Raw genomic sequence first — 19434 nt, 5'->3', positions numbered from 1 at the left:
TGGTTGAACTGTCACTGAAAGAGATGTGATCCACATGGACGTTAGGATCTTGTATATTATTAGTATTAAGATATTTTCTAATGTGCCAAAAGGATGAGAAGGTTTTTTTTTTTCATGAGAATCAAGAATCAAAACAGACTAGAGCTGAAATATTTACTCAATTAATCGATTAGTCAATTGTTCAAAAATGTATCTGCAGTCTAAGCGAATTAACCGGGTCCAGCATCTCAAATTAAAATAATTGCAGGTTTATTTTTCGATGGTAATAAACTGAATGTCTTTGAAGTGTGCAATCTGAACACATCAGCTTGGGTTCTAGGGTAAATGTGTCGGGCTTTTAAACATTTTTAATACTATTTTCTGACATTTTATTGATATTAATCATTCTTAGTTGCAACCTTAAATCTGAAAATGTCCTAAAATGCCCCGCCTGAATTCAGGCTGTTGAATCCAACCTGGCTGGTGTGGAAGATGCCATGCAATTCATGTGAAGTGTCATGCAAATCACTTTTCCACGGGTCCACATGACAGGCCAGTGGTCTCCAAGTCGTTCTTTGTCATGCAGTCTCCTATAAAAAGCATTACTGCAGAAACAGCCACACTCTCCTGTGAGAACTCTGGAAGACGAAACAAACTAAACCATGGCTGGGAGGACTTTGTTTGCAGCCTGCGCTCTCCTTTTGGGAATGTGCATTGTCACAAATGGCGTACCCACTGATATAACACACGCCTTCTGCAAGATTGTCTGGTAAGACGTTCTCTATTTGTGATCAAGAGTTAGTTAGATGTGTTTCTCACAGCTGATGGTTCACGCAGCGTGAACATGGGAAGGGGAGGATGTACGGTAACATATAGCGTAAGACATAATGAAAAAAAACAGCCAAATAAGTATGAATACAAATAAATAGATAGATAGACAGATAGATGTTTGACTCTTTCTGTTCCCAGGTTGTTTGGAGTGCCGTGTGAACAAGTCAGCATGGCCATCGTGACTCAGATGAAAGCGATGGGCTCATACAAGGTGAGAAACTTGAAGAGAAATGTAGCTTTTAATGGATTTCATTTGGTGATTATGTCTATAATTATTACCAATTTGCGAAATGCTCTTTTTGTGGTTCTAATTCAGCTCGGCCCAGTGACTGCAGACCTAATTCAGGCCAACCACACCTCTGCAGTCGGACAGATCGAGACTGTTAACTTCACCATAATCTCCACAGCCATGAGCATGGGCTGCCATGTAGAGGTGAGACACACGCCTTTGTATCCAATAGGCAACCAATACTAAACCTTAATTACTATCAGTAAAAAGTACATTTATTTTAGAAGAAATTCAAATAAAGGGTTATTTATAGATGTCTCTTTTATGTAAACTCCATTAGAAATTGTTATGAACATGTTTTGTTTCTTGGTTGCTGTTCAGGGTTCATCCGTGTCTGCGTTCTGGTTCAGCCTGATTGACAATGGCACCAACTACTGTAACCTCCGCAACATAATACAGGGTAGGTGGTTCTCACACACTGTTGAGTGATAAGTGATATTGTCGTTGACTTTATTTTGAAATTCATAAAACGTAATTTTAGTCAAAGTGTCAGGAATACTCTTACATGAATGTAAGATGAATTGATGATGAATTTTCTTTGATTAATTCCTTGCTTGTTGCCTACTATTATATTATTATTTGCCAAATAAATCAGAAATCCATGTGCATGTGCATTAAAGACCGTGTCTGTGAAGTCAAAAAGTATATATATAGAGTGTCAGCATGTTGTAGTGCTCCTAAACCTTCACGCTGGAGGGTCTCTTATTGGACCAGGAATGCATAACATACTAAAGTAGCGTGATTAATGCATCCAAACGTAACGGAAACAAAGTAATGGTTTTCCTCTGAAAATCTACTCATGAGTAAAAGTATGCTGCATTAAAACTACTCTGGAAAGTAGAATATAGGCTCCACCAAAATGTTACTTGAGTAACAGAGGAAATGTAACCCGTTACTACCCTCCGATGGTTGATCATTGTCTTTCTGTTTCCTGTGCAGGAAGTGGACTCACCAAAGCTCCAGGCTTCGTGGAGTTCACTAACGAGTGGCTCTGCCTCGGAGTTGGACTTTCTGCCTGCAAATGATTGCGATAACTCAAATGTGTGTTGAGTCACTGTCAACGCTTCTGTCCCGTCGTACAGACAAAGAGAATGGATTTACACAATAAAAGCTACATTTGCCATGACAAAATGAACTCACCTTTATGTTCTGAATGAATGCCATCATCTCTGTTTTTTTAATGATCAGTTTGTTTGTGGGAGACATGAGTTACAATAATATGATACATGTGGAGCTGACCTATTGAGACCTGATTAAGTGTGTGTACAGATCATTGTTTGGGAACTAAATTTGCAAAATTAGAATCAAATTAAAACTCAGCTGTCTCCACACAGAAGAATGAACGTAGTCAATAAAAGCATAGTAGTTAATATGTGGCACCTATGAAATGCTCCACCAGGAAGTGACTCACACAGGCTGCTATAATTAAAGTTTAAAGCATGTTAACAATTGAACTAAGCGTGCAGACAGGAAACGTTACTGTTTGACTACATGTTGGACTGTGACCTTAATACCGTTGTTGTTGCCAACATTTCTGAGTCTGAAGTTCCTGGTGCAAATTTCATTAACTTCACACAAAATGCTGTGAGAGACTATAAAGAAAAGGTGTGATAAAAAATGTCATCAGAACGCTAATTGGGCATAGCATTTCCAATGGTTTATCATATCAAAAATAAGACTAAAGTTAAGGTAAACATGTGTCCAAATAACACCTTAGTTTTAGGCCACACAAGCTTGGGTAAAGTTTAGGTCATGTTACAAAAATTAAAGTTTGGTTTATGGGGTTTGGTGTTTTTTCAATAGACGGACCACGTTGATTTCATAGAAGTTATAATAGAAGAGAAATCAAACAAATATCAATTTAAAACCCTGCAGTATTTCCATCTGATTTTAAATAGAGGAGTCCGGTGTGCCCTGCAAATCATTAAAGTGAAAGCGAAGTGATTATTCATACAAATGCTCGATGCATAGCACTCTGCTGTTGTCACACTCAAACAATAATTCATGCAGTTATTCAGTTTCATTGTTTTCCTGTCATCTTCAGGCCTCGTCCAGCCTGCTGGCTGCCCCAGAATCTGGAGGAAAGTTAAATAATTTCACAGGTGTATTACAAAAGGTAATCACTCAGTCTGCTCTCCTTAATACTTTTGTCAGTAATAATAGTATCCAATAAATCTCAGGTCAAACGATATCGCCGTGTCCAACCAAGGTGAAATACAGTCATACAACATGTTTAACTTACCCAACATTTAAATTTCCCTGGTTTAATTGATTAAAGGAGGTGATTTTAAGTTTTCTTTGCTTTCCTTTCCACTATGTGAAAACACACGTTAAGGTTGGACAATGCGGGACTCTATTATGTATGAAATTATACAATGCATGATTATACAGTACAAGTATTTTGTTGTTTTTTCTGGTAATTTGAATGCTCTTTTATGCAAATGTGTTAATTTTCCTCACTGCTGGAGGTCAGAGAGACAGACTTCACGTCTACTGGTTAATGTGAGTAAAATATACATTTACTATGTTCCTCATGCTTTTTCTCCTCTGACTCTGCTGCTTGTGTGTCGTATAAGGAACATAACATTAGTAACGCTTTCTATACAATTAGTTATGTTTGTTTGTGGTCTTTCGGGCGCATGTTTGCAGTTGTTTGTGGTTTTCATAATTTCCACACTGGGTTGGTTTAAAATATCATTACATTTGTTTAGCCGTCGCACGCTTCCTGCTTGTGGTTCGGGGAGAATAAAGAAATCATTGAATGTTACAAGTCACATGTTTTCTTTTGCTGTGGAGCATCTTTCTATTTTTTTTTATAACATACGTAGACGTCCACTGCTGTCTTCTACTGACTGTCAAGCCTCCTAATCCTGTGCTGTTCCGCTTTGAGTATGTCCAGACAACTTAGAAAAGTCATCTGACTTGTGAATGACCATGATGCAGAATATGGTGATTTCACAGAATGGAAATGTGAGTGGAAAATGTCAGTGAATTTATTATGTGATGATGACGATGACGGTGACAAATGTGTCGACAAAGACAGCATGAAAAGACAACACGCAATGTCAACAGACCATAAACATTATTCACAAATGTTTCACAAATTTATTTTGTTTTATGCACTTTGTATAACTATTTTCCATGAATTGTTTATAATATAACAATGTCTGAATGTGACATTTAACTAATTCAACAACATTTTTCGAAATCTAACTTTTATTTTTTACATTTGACATGGATCAATGTGAACAACATGACTCAGATGTGCAGACTCACAGGCTGAGGCCCAAATCATGACCATCATTTGCACATTTCTGAAAGAATAATGCGACTTAACCAAGTCATAGTTGTGACTGTCAGCCTGTCAGGGTCTACAGGTTGCAAAGCCATAGTCAAGGCTGCCCATTCACACAAATTGAGCCCACAAGCAAAAATCAAAAGATTCATAAAATCATTACACGTTTATGTGTAGTATCAGAACAGCAAAGACAACACTTAAGTAGTTATAAGCTAATACTGGAATCATAACCCAGAGTAGCAGCATGCATGACAAGATAATGAATCTCTGTTAGAGAAAGACACTCACCTGTCAGCAGGTTGTAGAGGTTGTGGTGTGCAGGATGAAGGCTAAGCTCTCAATGTGCAGGTTGTCTGAGGAAGTGTGATGAGCCTCGATATACGTGTTGTATTTATATATGAGCTAATATATGATCTTCAGAATCATTTTTTAACAGCATATGAAAAACCTCACTGGACACAAGAAATGTGTTGGATCTAATACAATGTCAATTCTGTGCAATACTACCATTAATACTGCATTTATACTTTTTTTAATTATACTTCTGTTATGTATTGTAGCATGTACATAATTTACATTTTGCTTTAGTCCTTTATTTATATTTACATAGCTCTTTATTTATATTTGTCTTCTTTATGCTTATATATATAATAATATATATACTTAAATTAAAATTAAGATCACATGCTTTTAAAATACCGGCCCCTGCTGTTACAGTCACATTATTAGAAACAGCGTTAGAGTGTTAGACACCTTTAACAACTTTCTTAGAAAATAGAAAATAAAGATCCCCGGCCAAAATTGAATACACAAACTTGACTTAAAGTTGTCACTTAAAGTTAGAATCTGAAGGCTAGAATCTGTTGCACCAGTTTGGTGCCGACGTCGGCACAAGGCGTCGCAAACAGCCTGAAGAAAGAGAGCAATCATCACAGCATGGAATGCATTATTCTCGGAATGACAGAAAGCTGCGACAATTCCGGCTGATGCTTTTATGGTGTCTGATGTTTGGCATTGCTAGGTGACAGAATTTCTTTGTGAGCTTGAATACAAAGACACAAAAGAAACCAGCGATAAAGGCCGATTAGCGAGTCTTACCAGAGTGTTCTGCGGAAAGCGTGGAGAGCTGGCAGCTGGAGAGCCACACAGTCAGAAGCCAGCAGCAGAGGCCTCATGGCTGCAATGACGCAGGTTTCTTCAACATGGCAAACAAGGGTTTGCTCGTTCTGTAGAGTGAAGTATCACTGCAAAACGTGAGCAAGTGGACACATTCGAAAGGAAAAGTGAGATCTAAAAGGTTTTTCATGAGGGCCAGTTAGGCAGATTGAAATTGATCATAATCGATTAAAGAGCTTGATACGATTAGACTCCCTTATGCCTTAAGTCACAGCCATTAGTTATGTGCGTGTGTGTGTTTACAGTGTTACATTATATGTTTCTTACTATGATTTAGGCAAGTCTGATGCCCTGGGTCTCAGGTGTAGCGCTGATAAAAACCTGCTATCATAGCTGTTATACCATGATTAAAGCACCTACAATCTAAAATCTAAAATATCAAACATATGGAACTTAAAGAGCAAAAACAAAGTTAAAGTTAAAAAATAAAGATCCTTATTTATAGATTTATAATATTAATAAAAAAACCAACCCACCTTTCTTCCAAAAGAGCTCTGACTTGTAAGAATAACACCAATAAAACAGAAACACCGAGTCCATTTAAGGACAAGAGAAGACTAACTTCCTCCCTATTTACCAAAAAAAGTGTGTTTTACTATCATTGGATTTTACTTATTCATTCAGCTGAGTTTTGTTTCCTTAGGACGGCCTTGACCTGGAAAAGACAGACCTGTATACAACTTAAAGAATAAAAAATCTTTGTCGGTCTGCCATCTGACTGCTAAATTTCTTTAGTTCCAATCTGTTACAGCGTGTCACCTTGAGTCTGCAGAGAGGGAGGAGTCGTCAGAGCCTCATTTGCATTGCTCCACTTTAAACTGGATGACATGCTGTTCCATCAAGTCTCCCTTGAAGTCACCACTGAGAAAACCCACATCACCATGTCCTGTCCTTTCCAGCATCAGTGAATGTTTAAACATTGCCGGCCTAAAAGAATAATTCATACCGAAGATTTTCACTTGCCCTTAAATATCAGCAGCTCATGTGAATACTACCCTGTCGGGGTCAGAAGAGGGTACTAATGCAGGATCGGTCTTATTGTACCTGTGGTATATGTACTTGTGAGACATCTGTTGTACTAATGGAGATACTGCAGCCATAGCAGTCATGCTGGAGTCTAAATAGAACCAATTGGTCTTGATTATATTATCTAGTTATTGTTACCAATTTGCAAAGGCTTCACATGACCTCAAGCAACATTAGCAGTAAACAGTGCCACGGAATTGTCAAATCGCAGCCTTATCAGAGGTTAATGGAGGTTAATAGCACTAAGAGGTTAGTGCTAATTATAGCAGTAGTGGTAATAGTACATGTAACTACAGTATTAGGAAACAATAATTGGAAGTAGTTTAAGTAGTTGTAGGGTAGCCTATATGTTTAGCCTATATGTTTTAAAATTCAATTAGAATAGAGTGATAACAGAAGCTGTGTAAAGAATAGGCCAGGGCTGGTTCCATTTCAGATTTTCCCCACAGCTGTTTATAGCAAAGGACACGTACCTCAGCTGTGAACCTCAGTACAGAACAGGAGTATTGAGTACTTTTATCTCTGAAAGAAGTTTGGCAAAATGTAAACTCTGATGTGAACAAACTGTACTCAGCTTAAGTACTTCAGTACTGTAAACCTGTTGTGTTGTCACATTAACCTGCAGGTCAACGATGTGTAACGCTTCCTCTGAAAAGAGGAGTGTGTTAGCTCTGTTAGCTCCTAGCTCTGTGTAGCCAAACAAACCACAGGACTCTGCTGCACACTGGCTGCTAACGGCTAACAACGAACAGCTTACTAGCTCTTTCCCAGCTGTAAGGAAGATAAGCTGATTGTGTGGGTCGCAGCTCCAGGCAGCCGTATTCTTCTGGCTGCAAGAAAATTTGGGCCACCCAAAGTACTTGTTTGTCTTGTGTGCACCTTGGATCACTTTTTGTGTGGAAGACAGGCTTACCTGTTAGCTTTGGGGTCTTTCCTTTGACCAGCTCCTGGCACGTCTCGAGGCTCTCCAAGTAAATTACCCTGTAGGCCTTGTCGGCATAGATGCTGATCTTGTACATGATGAAGGTGTGAAGGTGGACTGGTCTTGGATGCCGGGCACCACATTGCGGTCATAGCCTAACTACAGTAACACTACCGCTAATGTGTCAACTGTTTACTTTTTTATGTAAAAATGAAATACACACATGCAGGTGAATCATGATTTGGTGAAGTCATTTCAATGTTAAAGCTTGTCAGGCTTTACAGGTGGCGAGTCTGCAGCCCAGGCAAGCCCATTCATTGGTCATCTCCATGAAGTCTTGTGCTGTGGTGAGGTGGCTCGCTACAATCGAAACATTCATTCACAAACACAAATGGATGGAAATTATATCATTCCACATGTATGCATGATACTCACTGGCATTAAGAAAACAAAGATGCCAATTAATACAACATATCCGGCTGGTCATAAGGTCCAGTAAGGAACAGAGTCAGACAATCACCACAAGACAGACAAGTCATACCCTTGACCAAATCAATTTCAAACGATCTTGACTGTGACTCATGACAAGCCTGATATTTCATATAAATTAGCCTGCGAGGGAATCAGTCACCAAACAGCCTTCTCTCACCAACCCCACTGCTCCACAGGAAGAAGAAACCTGCCCCACTTCAACCATGAGGACTCTGCTGCTGGCCTCCGCTCTCCTTGCAGGACTGTTTGGCTCTCTGGCTGCCGTCCCTGTACCCGACCCCGCTCCTGGTCCTTACCATGCCTTCTGCAGGACAATGTGGTGAGTTATATTGCTGGTCTGGTTCGGAGATAGTCATTTTTGTCTCTTGTGTATTTGTATATCAGTTAAGACATGGAAAGATTGAAACATTTTAGTCTGAATTCTTGATGCTCTTCATTGTTTCAACCATGAAAGTGTCCAAACGGTGTTACGTCTCTTTTTCTAGGCTCTTTGCAACACCTTGTGCTGAAATCAGCACCAAACTAGTTCAACAGATTCAAGCCTTAAGCCCTCAGTATATGGTGAGAGCTGCTCTTCTGTTAATGTGAATAATGTTTTAGATGGGTACAAAAAGAATATAATATCATTGTAACAGACATATATTTGGTGTAATAATATGTTGTTTTTTTGTTGCAGCTTTTGTCAGTCCTCCCTACATCTATCAAAGCCAACCACAGCTCCCTGAGTAGCCCCGAGGGTGAAAACATCACCTTGACATTGAACCCCACCATACTGTCCGCTGGCTGCCGTGTGACTGCAAGTATCCATTTTTTAACTGCGGCTTCCATTATATAAAGTGATGCAGCAGCAATGTTCCTTTTGTAAAGTTGTAGTTACGGCTTCACAACAAGATGTGATCAGGAATGAATCTGAGATAAACTGTTTTAGTGCAAAAGTAAAGTAATTCCTTTGGTTGGTCTGTGTCATGTGACTTTCCTTTTGTCTAGTAGAGGGTGACACATTATTCTGGCCAATAACCATACATGCTACAGAAATTACTTGTCAGATGTTTATTCTTATTTTAATGTTTAATATACCTGCAGACTTGATGGCCCGGTAGCATAGATTTTCATGTGTTCATGCTTATTTACTTGTTCTCTCACCAGGCAATGTCCACTTCTCTTGCATTCACCAGTCTTCTTGATGGTGGACTCAACTACTGCAACCTCTACAACCTGGTTTCAGGTGAGTTCTGGATCACCTCACAACATGAATTGTCTTGTCCATGCATGCTTTTCCTTTATAATGTTAAAGTCAGACATCATTTTGATTCATTTTCATAGTATATATTAGTATGCTGGTACTTTGCTTTATTAAAATCTCAACTTTAGAGACATCTTTGTTTTATTAATGCCAGTGAGTGTCAAGCATGAACGTGGAATGATCTAATTTCCATCCATTTGTGTTTGGGATGTTTTGATTGTAGCGAGCGGCCTCACCTTAGCCCCGGGCTTCATGGAGATGACCAATGAATGGGCTTGCCTGAGCTATGGACTCGCCACCTGTAAAGCCTGACCAGCTTTAATATTGACATGACTTCTCCAAATCATGTCATGATTGTGTTACATTTGGATTGGAAAGTTTTGTTTTCTGTTTAGGCCCAGCTATATCTGACTAATATCTGATATACTCTGTATTTACCTTGTCTAGAGTGCGAATAGAAATTAATAAAAACTTGACATTTGATTGTGCTCTCCGATGTGTATTTTTCTATCTTGCAACTGGCCATGGAGAGGGAGCCATCCATTGACAAGACTCAGACTGTAGTTTGGTCCACACATAGGTCCCTTTTCTGTCACCCCATCACTTTTTTCTTTCCTTTTCCTGAGCCTCAGGTTGGACTGAATGGACTGTTCCAAATAGCTGCATAGGAATATTGTTGGTTTGGGAAGAAACAATAGAGTTTGGTCGGTGTGACGACCCTCTCTTTCTCTCTTTTTGCTTCAAGTGCTAGAGGTCCAGGACTTTTGAGTCAAAAACTGGTAATAAATCACAAAGATAAATTGTTGCCTTGTTTGAATTTGACAACATTTCCAGTTTGATTCACTCTTTTGGCTTTATTGGTCAGACAATTCATATAGTCTAGAATTCTCACATCTTTTTTCTTTCACAATGTCGACAGAACGTTTACAAACTGAAATCTCATGTCCAGGTCACACTCATTAACTCAACAACTTAACTGTCTATGCCAAGGTTAAATGTATTCTTTTTTCTTCCATCAAATGTGTGTAATCAGTGGAGGAAAAACTTTAAGCTGCAGTAACAATTAAAAACCAACCCTAACCCTTAGGAAAATTATAAAAAATGAATATTGTCTGAAAAAAGTACATTTGACTACCAATTGGCCCCAGATGAGGGGAGATTGATGCCACCTGGGTTAAAGTGGCACTAATTCCAAAGATCCTCCCTGATTGGCCACAGACAGCAGGTGACAGGGTATAAAAGGTCTTAGTGGAAACCAAACTGGTTGGTCTGAGTTTTTCACTCTCCTGGAAAATGGAGGAAGGCCAGTGTTTTTTTGCATCGGAAGTTATTTTTCTTATCATCTGCTGATGCTCCTATTATATATGAGTGATAAACCTAATGATATGGTTTATGTTTCTCTTTTTTGTAGGTGCTCTGAGTAAATGTATTTTTTTTTCCTGGAAAATCAATACCTGCATGCTGGTCCATTCTTTCCACTCACACTACCAATCATCTCCAAACAACATACCTAAATAAATTAGATCTTAAAAAAGTAAGAAAATACCATGACATTTATGGTCATGTTATTGCACATGAAATGAGTGGGACATGAGACTTGACCTTTTAAACTTTTTCTTTCCATGGTGACAGAGAATGAGTGACATTTTGAGAATGTTAGATTATATAGGCCCATATACAAGCCCAAGGAGTAAATTTAACTGCAACTGTTGGGGACAAAAACAGGCCACGATTTATCTGCGTGATTTATCACCAGTTCTTGACACAAAAGCCCCGGACCTCTAGCACCTAAAGCAAGAACACTAGAGCAATTCAACAAAACGGAGGAGAGGGAAGTCAAGGGAGAGAAGAAGAGAGGGTCGTCACACCACCTGCCCAAACTCTATTGTTTCTTCCCCAGCAACAATATTCCTATCCAACTGTTTGGACAAGTAAATTCAAACAAACTTGAGGTTTGGATTAACGCCACCAGCAGGTGGAGCTGGATGCTAAGATGCTAAGGATTCCAGAATGGTGAGACCTCAGTAAGGAGAAACTTTAATACTGTCTTCTCAAACCACTTCATAGGTACTGAGGTTGGGGCAACTGGCTGCAGGTCACTCATTTCCTAGGGTGTGCTGTTTTTGGGCGCAGGTACAATCAAAGACCGTTTCCACGGGCCAGGGATTAGCCCTGTGTCCAGTGAGCGCCGATGTAGAGATGCAAGTCAATGAGCGCATGACCGCAAGACCTAACAGTCGATGCCATCCCAACCTTGAGATTTGCAGTTTTAACATGCAAAAACTGTAAACCTCATCCAAGGTAATCCTTTTTATCCTTTGAGCACAACTAACTAAACCACATTCTCCACAATTCTATTGGGATGGCTACGAAACACGCTGAGAAAGACATCTCAAAACCTGGAAAGAAAAAACAACAACTGTCTGTATGGCTTCATATCACGAGAGGTTTGTTTTTTTTATTTTTCATTTCAGATTAGTCTATTCAAATCAACAAAACTACATAGTAGCTTGTATTGTGAAAGACCATCACGCACTCCACAAAGAACTAAAACGATTTTGTGCACATTGTTTGTGAATCCCGCATGGCGTCTATATGCGCTCATCTGCTTATAGACGCAGACAAACACACACATAAAGCATGACAAAAAGGCTCGTTCTTGTTCTAGAATCAGTGAAAACATGTTTAAGGATCAAAGTGATCTTCACAGTCACTGTGTTGTTATTGTAAAAGGAAGGACTCTGGCTGAAGGCTGCTGAGAGATTTACAATGAGAAAATGTGCCCCTCAAAGAAATCAGCCACATGCAACAATAAAGAATCCGTCCTGCATGTTCAGTTTTCCATTATGAAAGAATGTCAAGGATTTATCTGTAGTTTCCTTATTAAACATGATATGTCAAGTCTAGCTAAGATCACAACCTAAAAAAAGTGATTTGACTTCATTGTTTGTGCTGTTTGATTTGTATGCCAATGCTAAAGGAAATTTGTCTTCCTTCGTGTATATTGAACTTTTTTGTTGTTTTTCTTTGCTTTTCCCAGTGCAGTAGTTAGATATTTATTGTGCTTGAATTAATACAAGCTTCTTGAATAAATACTTCTTTAATGTTGCATCTTAACTGGCTTATTGTAGTGCAGTTTGTCACTTTGTTGGAGAAGATTACTTGAGGTGATAAAACTTGTTTGTGTGTGAGAGCACGATACGAGGAGACACTCATTATGCACTTGTTTTATTTACAACACATGAATGACTTAAAAACAAAATTCTTCCAAGCAGACAATATACACTCTGTCTTTATGTACACATTATGCAATATGTTAACTTCTCATGTCCCATGCCTTGGAGTATATACTGCATGTATCTGTGATCTTGCTGGCAAAATGTTCCGCCGTCCCCTCACCCTTGCCTCTCTGGTGTATCGACTGCTGTCTAATCAACCCCATCTACATCCTTTAACGACACTCTAAATTAGCCTTAATGCTTAGCAGCGTGTGTTAAGGCAGACAAAAAAAGCTTTGAAGAGTCTGGAGATAAAGAGGGATATGTCAGAGCACTGAGACTCCCTGCTTGAACTAAGTCCACATCTAAACTCTCAGCTTATTCCAGTGATATACGTTTTATAAAAGAGCAATTTAAACATGTAACCTTATCAAGTTTTTGATGATACCGACACCAGTGTATAGAATAGAATATAATAGCAATAAGAGTTAGGTAAATAAAGCAAACATTTAACTAAAATAGAAAATGTAAATGACAATAAACATTAAATACAAGAGTAAAAATATAAAGTGTATAAGAAGTCATACTAACACCAGTGCCTAATAGAGACTAAAATAGAAAAGTAATACTGAGCATGAAATTGAGAGTGATATTGTCAGTGATATTGAAAAGAAGTAAAAAATGATATTGCACGTAGTATAATAAAAGTAATATTGCACCATGAAATTGAAATGTAATATTGCACAATGTCGAAAGAAGTAATAATGCAGATGAGGTGGAAATTGTTTTTGCAAGTGTCCGATGATTTAGCTGTCATTCCTGCAGGAGGTGGAGGAGTTGTATAGTTTGATGGCCACAGGAAGAAAAGACTTCCTGCGGAGTTCTGTGGTGCACCTCGATGATCTCAGTCTACGTCTGGAGGTGCTCTGAAATGACTTCAGTGTGTTGTGCAGGGGATGAGAGGCATTGTCCAGAATACAGAGTATTTTCCTCAGCATCCTCCTCTCTGACACCTCCACCAAAGACTCCAGTTCCACTCCCAGGACAGAACCAGCTTTCCTGATGAGCTCATTGAGTCTATTGGCATCAGCTGCCCCAGCACACTCCAGTGTAGAAGATGACGCTGGCCACCACCGAGTGATGAAACGTCTGCAGCATGCATCTGCAGATGTTGAAAGATCGAAGTCTCTTTAGAAAATACAGGCGGCTCTGACCTTTTTTTGTACATAGCCTTAGTATTTTTAGTCCAGTCCGTCTTATTGTCTATGTGGACGGCCAGCTACATGTAATCCCAGGTTTGAGCGGTACAAGCGAATGCAAAGTGCGCCATCCAGAAAGAAAGAAAGAAAAAACTATTCTTTATTAATACTATTTTAATACTACTCAAAGACATAAAGTTATGTGTGAGTGTATAGGAACACAATGACTGGTGGTGGAATTGGTTGTGATGCAAGGGGCACCAGCTAAATCTTGTCTAGGGTACCAATTGGTCAAAATCTGTGAAAAGAAACATGGCTGATTTGTTATGATGTTTTTTTGCAATTGTCCCCATTTTGTGCCAAAAAACAAGGTGAGTCCCCACAATGTGACTGTGTGATCAGAAGTATGTCCCCACAAGAGAGGTAAAACAGACATAAACACACACACTTCTCCTAACAAGGACACACACACATCAGAAATCCCACACAAAGACTTGAAACACCAGCTCATCTTTTTGACATCTTTGTAGGATTTACTTTTAAAGCAGGGGCAATATCAGCACCAGTGACATAAGTGATACTCAGACACAGTTAAATCATTAAAGAAATACTTACAGGGATGACCAAGAGTCCTGTGCTAGTCATGGACTGACTGGTGTCAGGAGACCGTGTGTCTGCGTGGCTGTTTAAAATGTGATCTGCAAGACAGAGCTTGACTCAAACAAACAAAAAAAACTTGACTCACATGACTTGTCATCCAATTAAATCAAGTCTTTCACTAAAGGGTGATCTCTAAGTACCATTAACCGTGACCTAATTAATTAAGTATGTTTTGGGTAACGTTAGTGAGCGGGGAAATTGCTATTACTTGGTCATCACCTCCAGCCCTTTGTCCAAAAGGGTGGGATCTAATTGTTGTAAGGGCGGCCCCTTAAAAGGCTTCACAGTGAGGGTCTGAACACTCTAGAAGACTCCACATCCAGCTACAACCACGATGAGTTTCAGATCCCTTCTCATTACTTTAGCTTTACTAGCTGCCGCCTCAGCCGTAGACCAGTCAACATGCAACTTAATATGGTAAAGTAAAGATATATATTGTTGTTGTTTTTAGTCAAATAAGAAAGAGAACATGGTTGTAATGTTTGCCTCTTTCCTCGCAGGTTTTTTCCGTTGCCCTGCACTGAACCTGTCAGTGCTCTGGTGAGCCAGGTGAAGGCCTGGAGCACGAAGGAGTGCCATGGCAGCCAAGAGGAATGCATGTATGAGGTGATTAGAGCATCTTGGTATTTTTTTCAGTGACCAGCTAAAATTGTATGGACTAGGAGAATTGTACCATTACTGTGTCAACTTCATTTCTCATGTAAAAAATATTAGAAATACTTTTATTTAATGACATAATCAGTTGCGGAATTATTTATTTTTTTGACATTTTTTTTGTCATTCATCTTAACATGTTTGTGTGTTTTTGTCTTTTAGATAGTAAAGGAGTCGTCCACATACCTTGAAATCAGGCATACATCTCTCAGCACCCACAACGCTACTGAAATGGCTTTTGAGTTTACTCCTCCTGCCGGCCCCGCCTTCTGCAAAGTGAGGGTAAGTTTGCTCTGTCAAAGACCACCACATGTGCATCTTACATTCAGATGTCCCTTTAACATCTCTTGACATTGCTTTTGTTTGTTCTTGCACAGGCCCGCTCCACAACAATGTCTCAGAATGCCAACAGGCCAAATGACTACTGCCTTCTCTACAATTTAATACATGGTAGGAGATGCATTTTCTCTACGTTCTTAAAGCAGTGTTTCAGAGAAAAGTCTTCAGTGATATATTGGGTTGCCTAATGTGTGTTTGTGCACTTTTCTGTCTGTTTGTTCAACAAAAGGAAGTGGCCTGGAAGGCTACAATGAGATCTCCAATGAGGCAATGTGCCCCTCAAAGAAATCAGCAACATGCAACAATGAAGAATAGGTACTACAGGCTGAGTTTTCCATTATGAAAGTATGTCAAGGATTTATGTTTCCTTTTTAACACACGTCATGTCTTTCTAAGATCAAAAACTACAAAAATGTATTGAAACTAATTATTTGTGCTGCTTGGTTTGTGCTAATGGAAATATGTCTTCCTTCCTGTAAATTTAACTTTTTTTGTGCTGAACTATAATAAAACTTTATAGTCAATTGTTCTCTGCTTTGCTCAGTGCAAATAGAGTTAGATATATATTGTGAAAGAATTAATCCAAGCTTCCTGAATAAATACTTTTAAATACTATTGCATCTTTGTTGTCACTTTGTTGGAGAAGATTACTTGAGGTGATAAAACTTGTTTGTGTGTGAGAGCACGATACGAGGAGACACTCAATATGCACTTGTTTTATTTACAACACATGAATGACTTAAAAACAAAATTATTCCAAGCAGACAATATACACTCTGTCTTTATGTACACATTATGCAATATGTTAACTTCTCATACACTATGCCTTGGAGTATTTACTGCACGTATCTGTGGGTAAGATCTTGACTGCAATGATTGCAAAATGTTCCGCCGTCCCCTCACCCTTGTCTCTCTGGTGTATCGACTGCTGTCTAATTGGCTGCATCTACATCCTTTAACGACACTCTAAATTAGCCTCAATGCTTAGCAGCGTGTGTCAAGGCAGACAAAAAAAAGCTCTGAAGAGTCTGGAGATAAAGAGAGGGACATATCAGAGCACTGAGACTCCCTGCTTACACTCAGGTTAAACCAGTGATACAAGTGTTTAAAAAAGAGCAATTTAAACATGTAACCTTTTCAAGTTTTTGATTTACCTCTCAAAGATGGAAAAGCATTCACTCCAGATGAATTGTTTGCTGTTGAGCCAGTAACAGAAGGAGGAGGATTGCTTGGTAGTGGTATGACTTAAAAAAACAAACATTGCATTTCAAACCCACTTTATTGACAGCTTCTTGCCCTCAGTACAATGCAATGCAAGATTTGAGGTGCTGCGCACAGAAGATTAAATGTGGCAATAAATACAGTACCGACTCGCCTCACTAGCCGTCTTCAATTCACTCTCGCTGGAGGCATCGGACCCTCATCACAAACACACAAAATGATAAGACATCACACACAACACTGAGCCAAAGGTTTTTGCTTCCACCTTAAATTACAGTAGCCGTGGATGGACTGATGTTCCTGCCTTTTTAAAATGTTTCCTTCATGAGTTTGACGTTTGCCTGGAGCTTGGAACAGAGAGGACCGGCTGGAAGCTATTCATTTCACATGGTTTATAAAAGATGAAAGTTTGGCTCTGTCGATGCATCCAACAGAAACCTGCCGTGCTGATCACTCAATTAATTGAACCACAATGCAAGAGACTGAATAGTACAAGAGTGTACGAATGACCCATGAAAGAATGACATCTTAGTTTAACAACGGCATGCATTGCCCTTCGATTTTAAGTTTGTTTCATTTATGAATGAGGACATGATAAAAGCACATCTAACCAAGTTTCAACCCATCACTCATGGTCCAAACCATGAATCATTCTCTAGATAAAATTCAAAGATTATAGACATTTTAAATTCACTTAATTCCTTCTGTGATATGGCATAAAATGGCATTGCCTTGATATCTTGATATTAATGGAAGATTATGTCAGATATCCTGTACAGTTGATGTTGAGAACTATTTCAAGTAAAAGAATAACAAAATCAAGGAGCACAAGTTTATATATATATATATCTATATATCTATAGATATATATAGATATATATATATAGATACTGTATGTATCTATATATATATATATATATATACACAATTAAAATCACATCATGAATGCTCACAGACGCTGAGAAACGCTACACCACACAACCACATGTTTACATGTTTGGCAGCAATCAAAGGCAATTGGGAGACAATATATTTCATTAGGGATCCAAGCTGTGTATTGCATTTATTATACAATACATGGGGCCAGCTCCTGATCAGTTTAGCGCCATCTCACCACAGAGAGTCCGTCTTTTGTGATGCTTTATATCATTTAATTGTTTCTCATCAGCAAATTAGACTATTTGAAACAAATCATGGTTAGTGTTTAATGTCATATATGTATGCAACATCATAGTTTATGGTATATATTTGAAATATTTGTCATCAGACTTTGTTGAGCTAGTTTTGGTTTTTTTATATGCCTGTTAATTCCAACGTTAGATTAGTTCTATAAACATGTATTAGTAATTTGTTAATGTAACATAAGTGTAGGTTTTGAATAATGGATCATTACAATTACAGTTCATAAAACAACCTGGTTCCATCATTGAACCGGTTTATATTTTTTCTTGACATCCAGAATTCAGACAACAATACGTTTTCTTTATTTCAGCGGATTAGTTCCTGTTATTGTTTGGACGTTTTTTGTCTTCTATACAATCGTCTCACGTTGCATTTCCTCAAAAACTATTTGTAACAACTAAGTGAGAAGATGGAGCCACTGAAACAAGGCTGATGTGTCTGTGGTAACTAGAGATGCAGTAATGATGACTTTTTAATCAGAATGTATGTGTCTCATTTTTAAAAAGGGTACATGTAGTTTTTTGCCCTGTTTTGCCTTTATCCCGCTACCTTCATGTCCCTTTCCATATGAAATATCATGTAAACTTACAAACATTGTAAAAAAGTTGAATTTTAAAAATGCATGGACTGACACTGTTTGGAGTATTATTGTCCAAACTTGGCAGGAAAAAAAGGGAAGCAGGATGTAAGCAGTTCAATAACTGACACTACAGTACAGTACAGTACATATATAGTGTGGGTAATTACTGTCTTTTTCACAGACACACACACACACACACACACACACACACACACACACACAACTAACCTTCCCCTTCTCTCTCACACCCTCCGGCGAGGCAGCAAATGAAAGCTGATAGCCGGCTTACCATTTAGCACTGCTTAACACATATTCAAGAGCAATGCACCCATTGTGGATAAAACTGTCCTACTGGTTTTGAAGTTGCATTACGGGCAGTAATGAATGAATTCACACACACTTTGTTTTCCTGCTGTGTCACTCAGTATCCAGCTTCCACACCAGAGAACACAGAGAGAAAGAGAAGGGAGTTTAAGCAATCTGTGATTAAGGCAGTCTCATAAATATTGCAGAGAGGCTTTTGGCCCCCGTTTTGGAGATACACTGCCACAACAGTCTTGAGCTCCTAGCTCTTACTAACGACTGCTTCCTATTCCCACAGATTATAGAGCAGACGGGCGTATGTGAATACCGATGGCAAAAGAAAATCTGAGTATGATGCCACAATGTTCATCGATGGAGGAAAAACATCCCATTAAAAACAACATCGAGCAGTAATCCTCTTTGGAAGAAAAGGTCATATTTGGTTTGTGTATCAGTCCTCCACACAATGAATGAATCTTTTACAGGGACCATTAAATGAAAAGAAAAAGAAAAAGCACAGCTCAGAGCGATTTAATTAAGAAATGAAAGTAAAGTAGAAGCCTATATCTAATTTGTCCACTGAAGTTAGTGCTAGGGGCTTTTTAAGCGGCGTGCAGAGATGAGGAAAGACAGAGGTCCCACTTACAGTAGCTTAACTCTGTCTCACGTAATTGAGTTCATTCCAAGATACAGAAAAAAGTCAAAGCAGATACATACATATTAGTTGGACACAGGAGAGGTGGCTCCCTTAATGTCTTCAGTTGAGTTCTGCTCATCGTTTCGCTTCCTTACAGCTTGTTATGAGTTCAAGCCGTTTTAAAA

At 38.8% G+C, this 19434-nt stretch overlaps 1 protein-coding gene across 1 annotated transcript; it reads left to right on the top strand.

The window, feature by feature from the left end:
* Positions 1–615: 615 nt before the first annotated feature.
* On the top strand, positions 616–2124 carry LOC306706030 (uncharacterized protein; the record flags this gene model as incomplete). The annotated part of the gene is made up of 5 exons (XM_079172941.1): positions 616–748; positions 949–1021; positions 1127–1243; positions 1421–1499; positions 2039–2124. The coding sequence occupies exons 1-5, from the start codon at positions 642–644 to the stop codon at positions 2122–2124; spliced, it is 462 nt and encodes a 153-aa protein (XP_079029067.1). The 5' UTR covers positions 616–641.
* Between the last annotated feature and the right edge of the window lie 17310 nt (positions 2125–19434).

The sequence above is a fragment of the Pholis gunnellus genome (assembly GCF_910591455.1).
Source record: "Pholis gunnellus genome assembly, chromosome: 14".
NCBI lineage: Eukaryota > Metazoa > Chordata > Actinopteri > Perciformes > Pholidae > Pholis > Pholis gunnellus.
The sequence above is the reverse complement of the archived record's forward strand: the minus strand, read 5'-3'. Positions and strand labels throughout refer to the sequence as shown.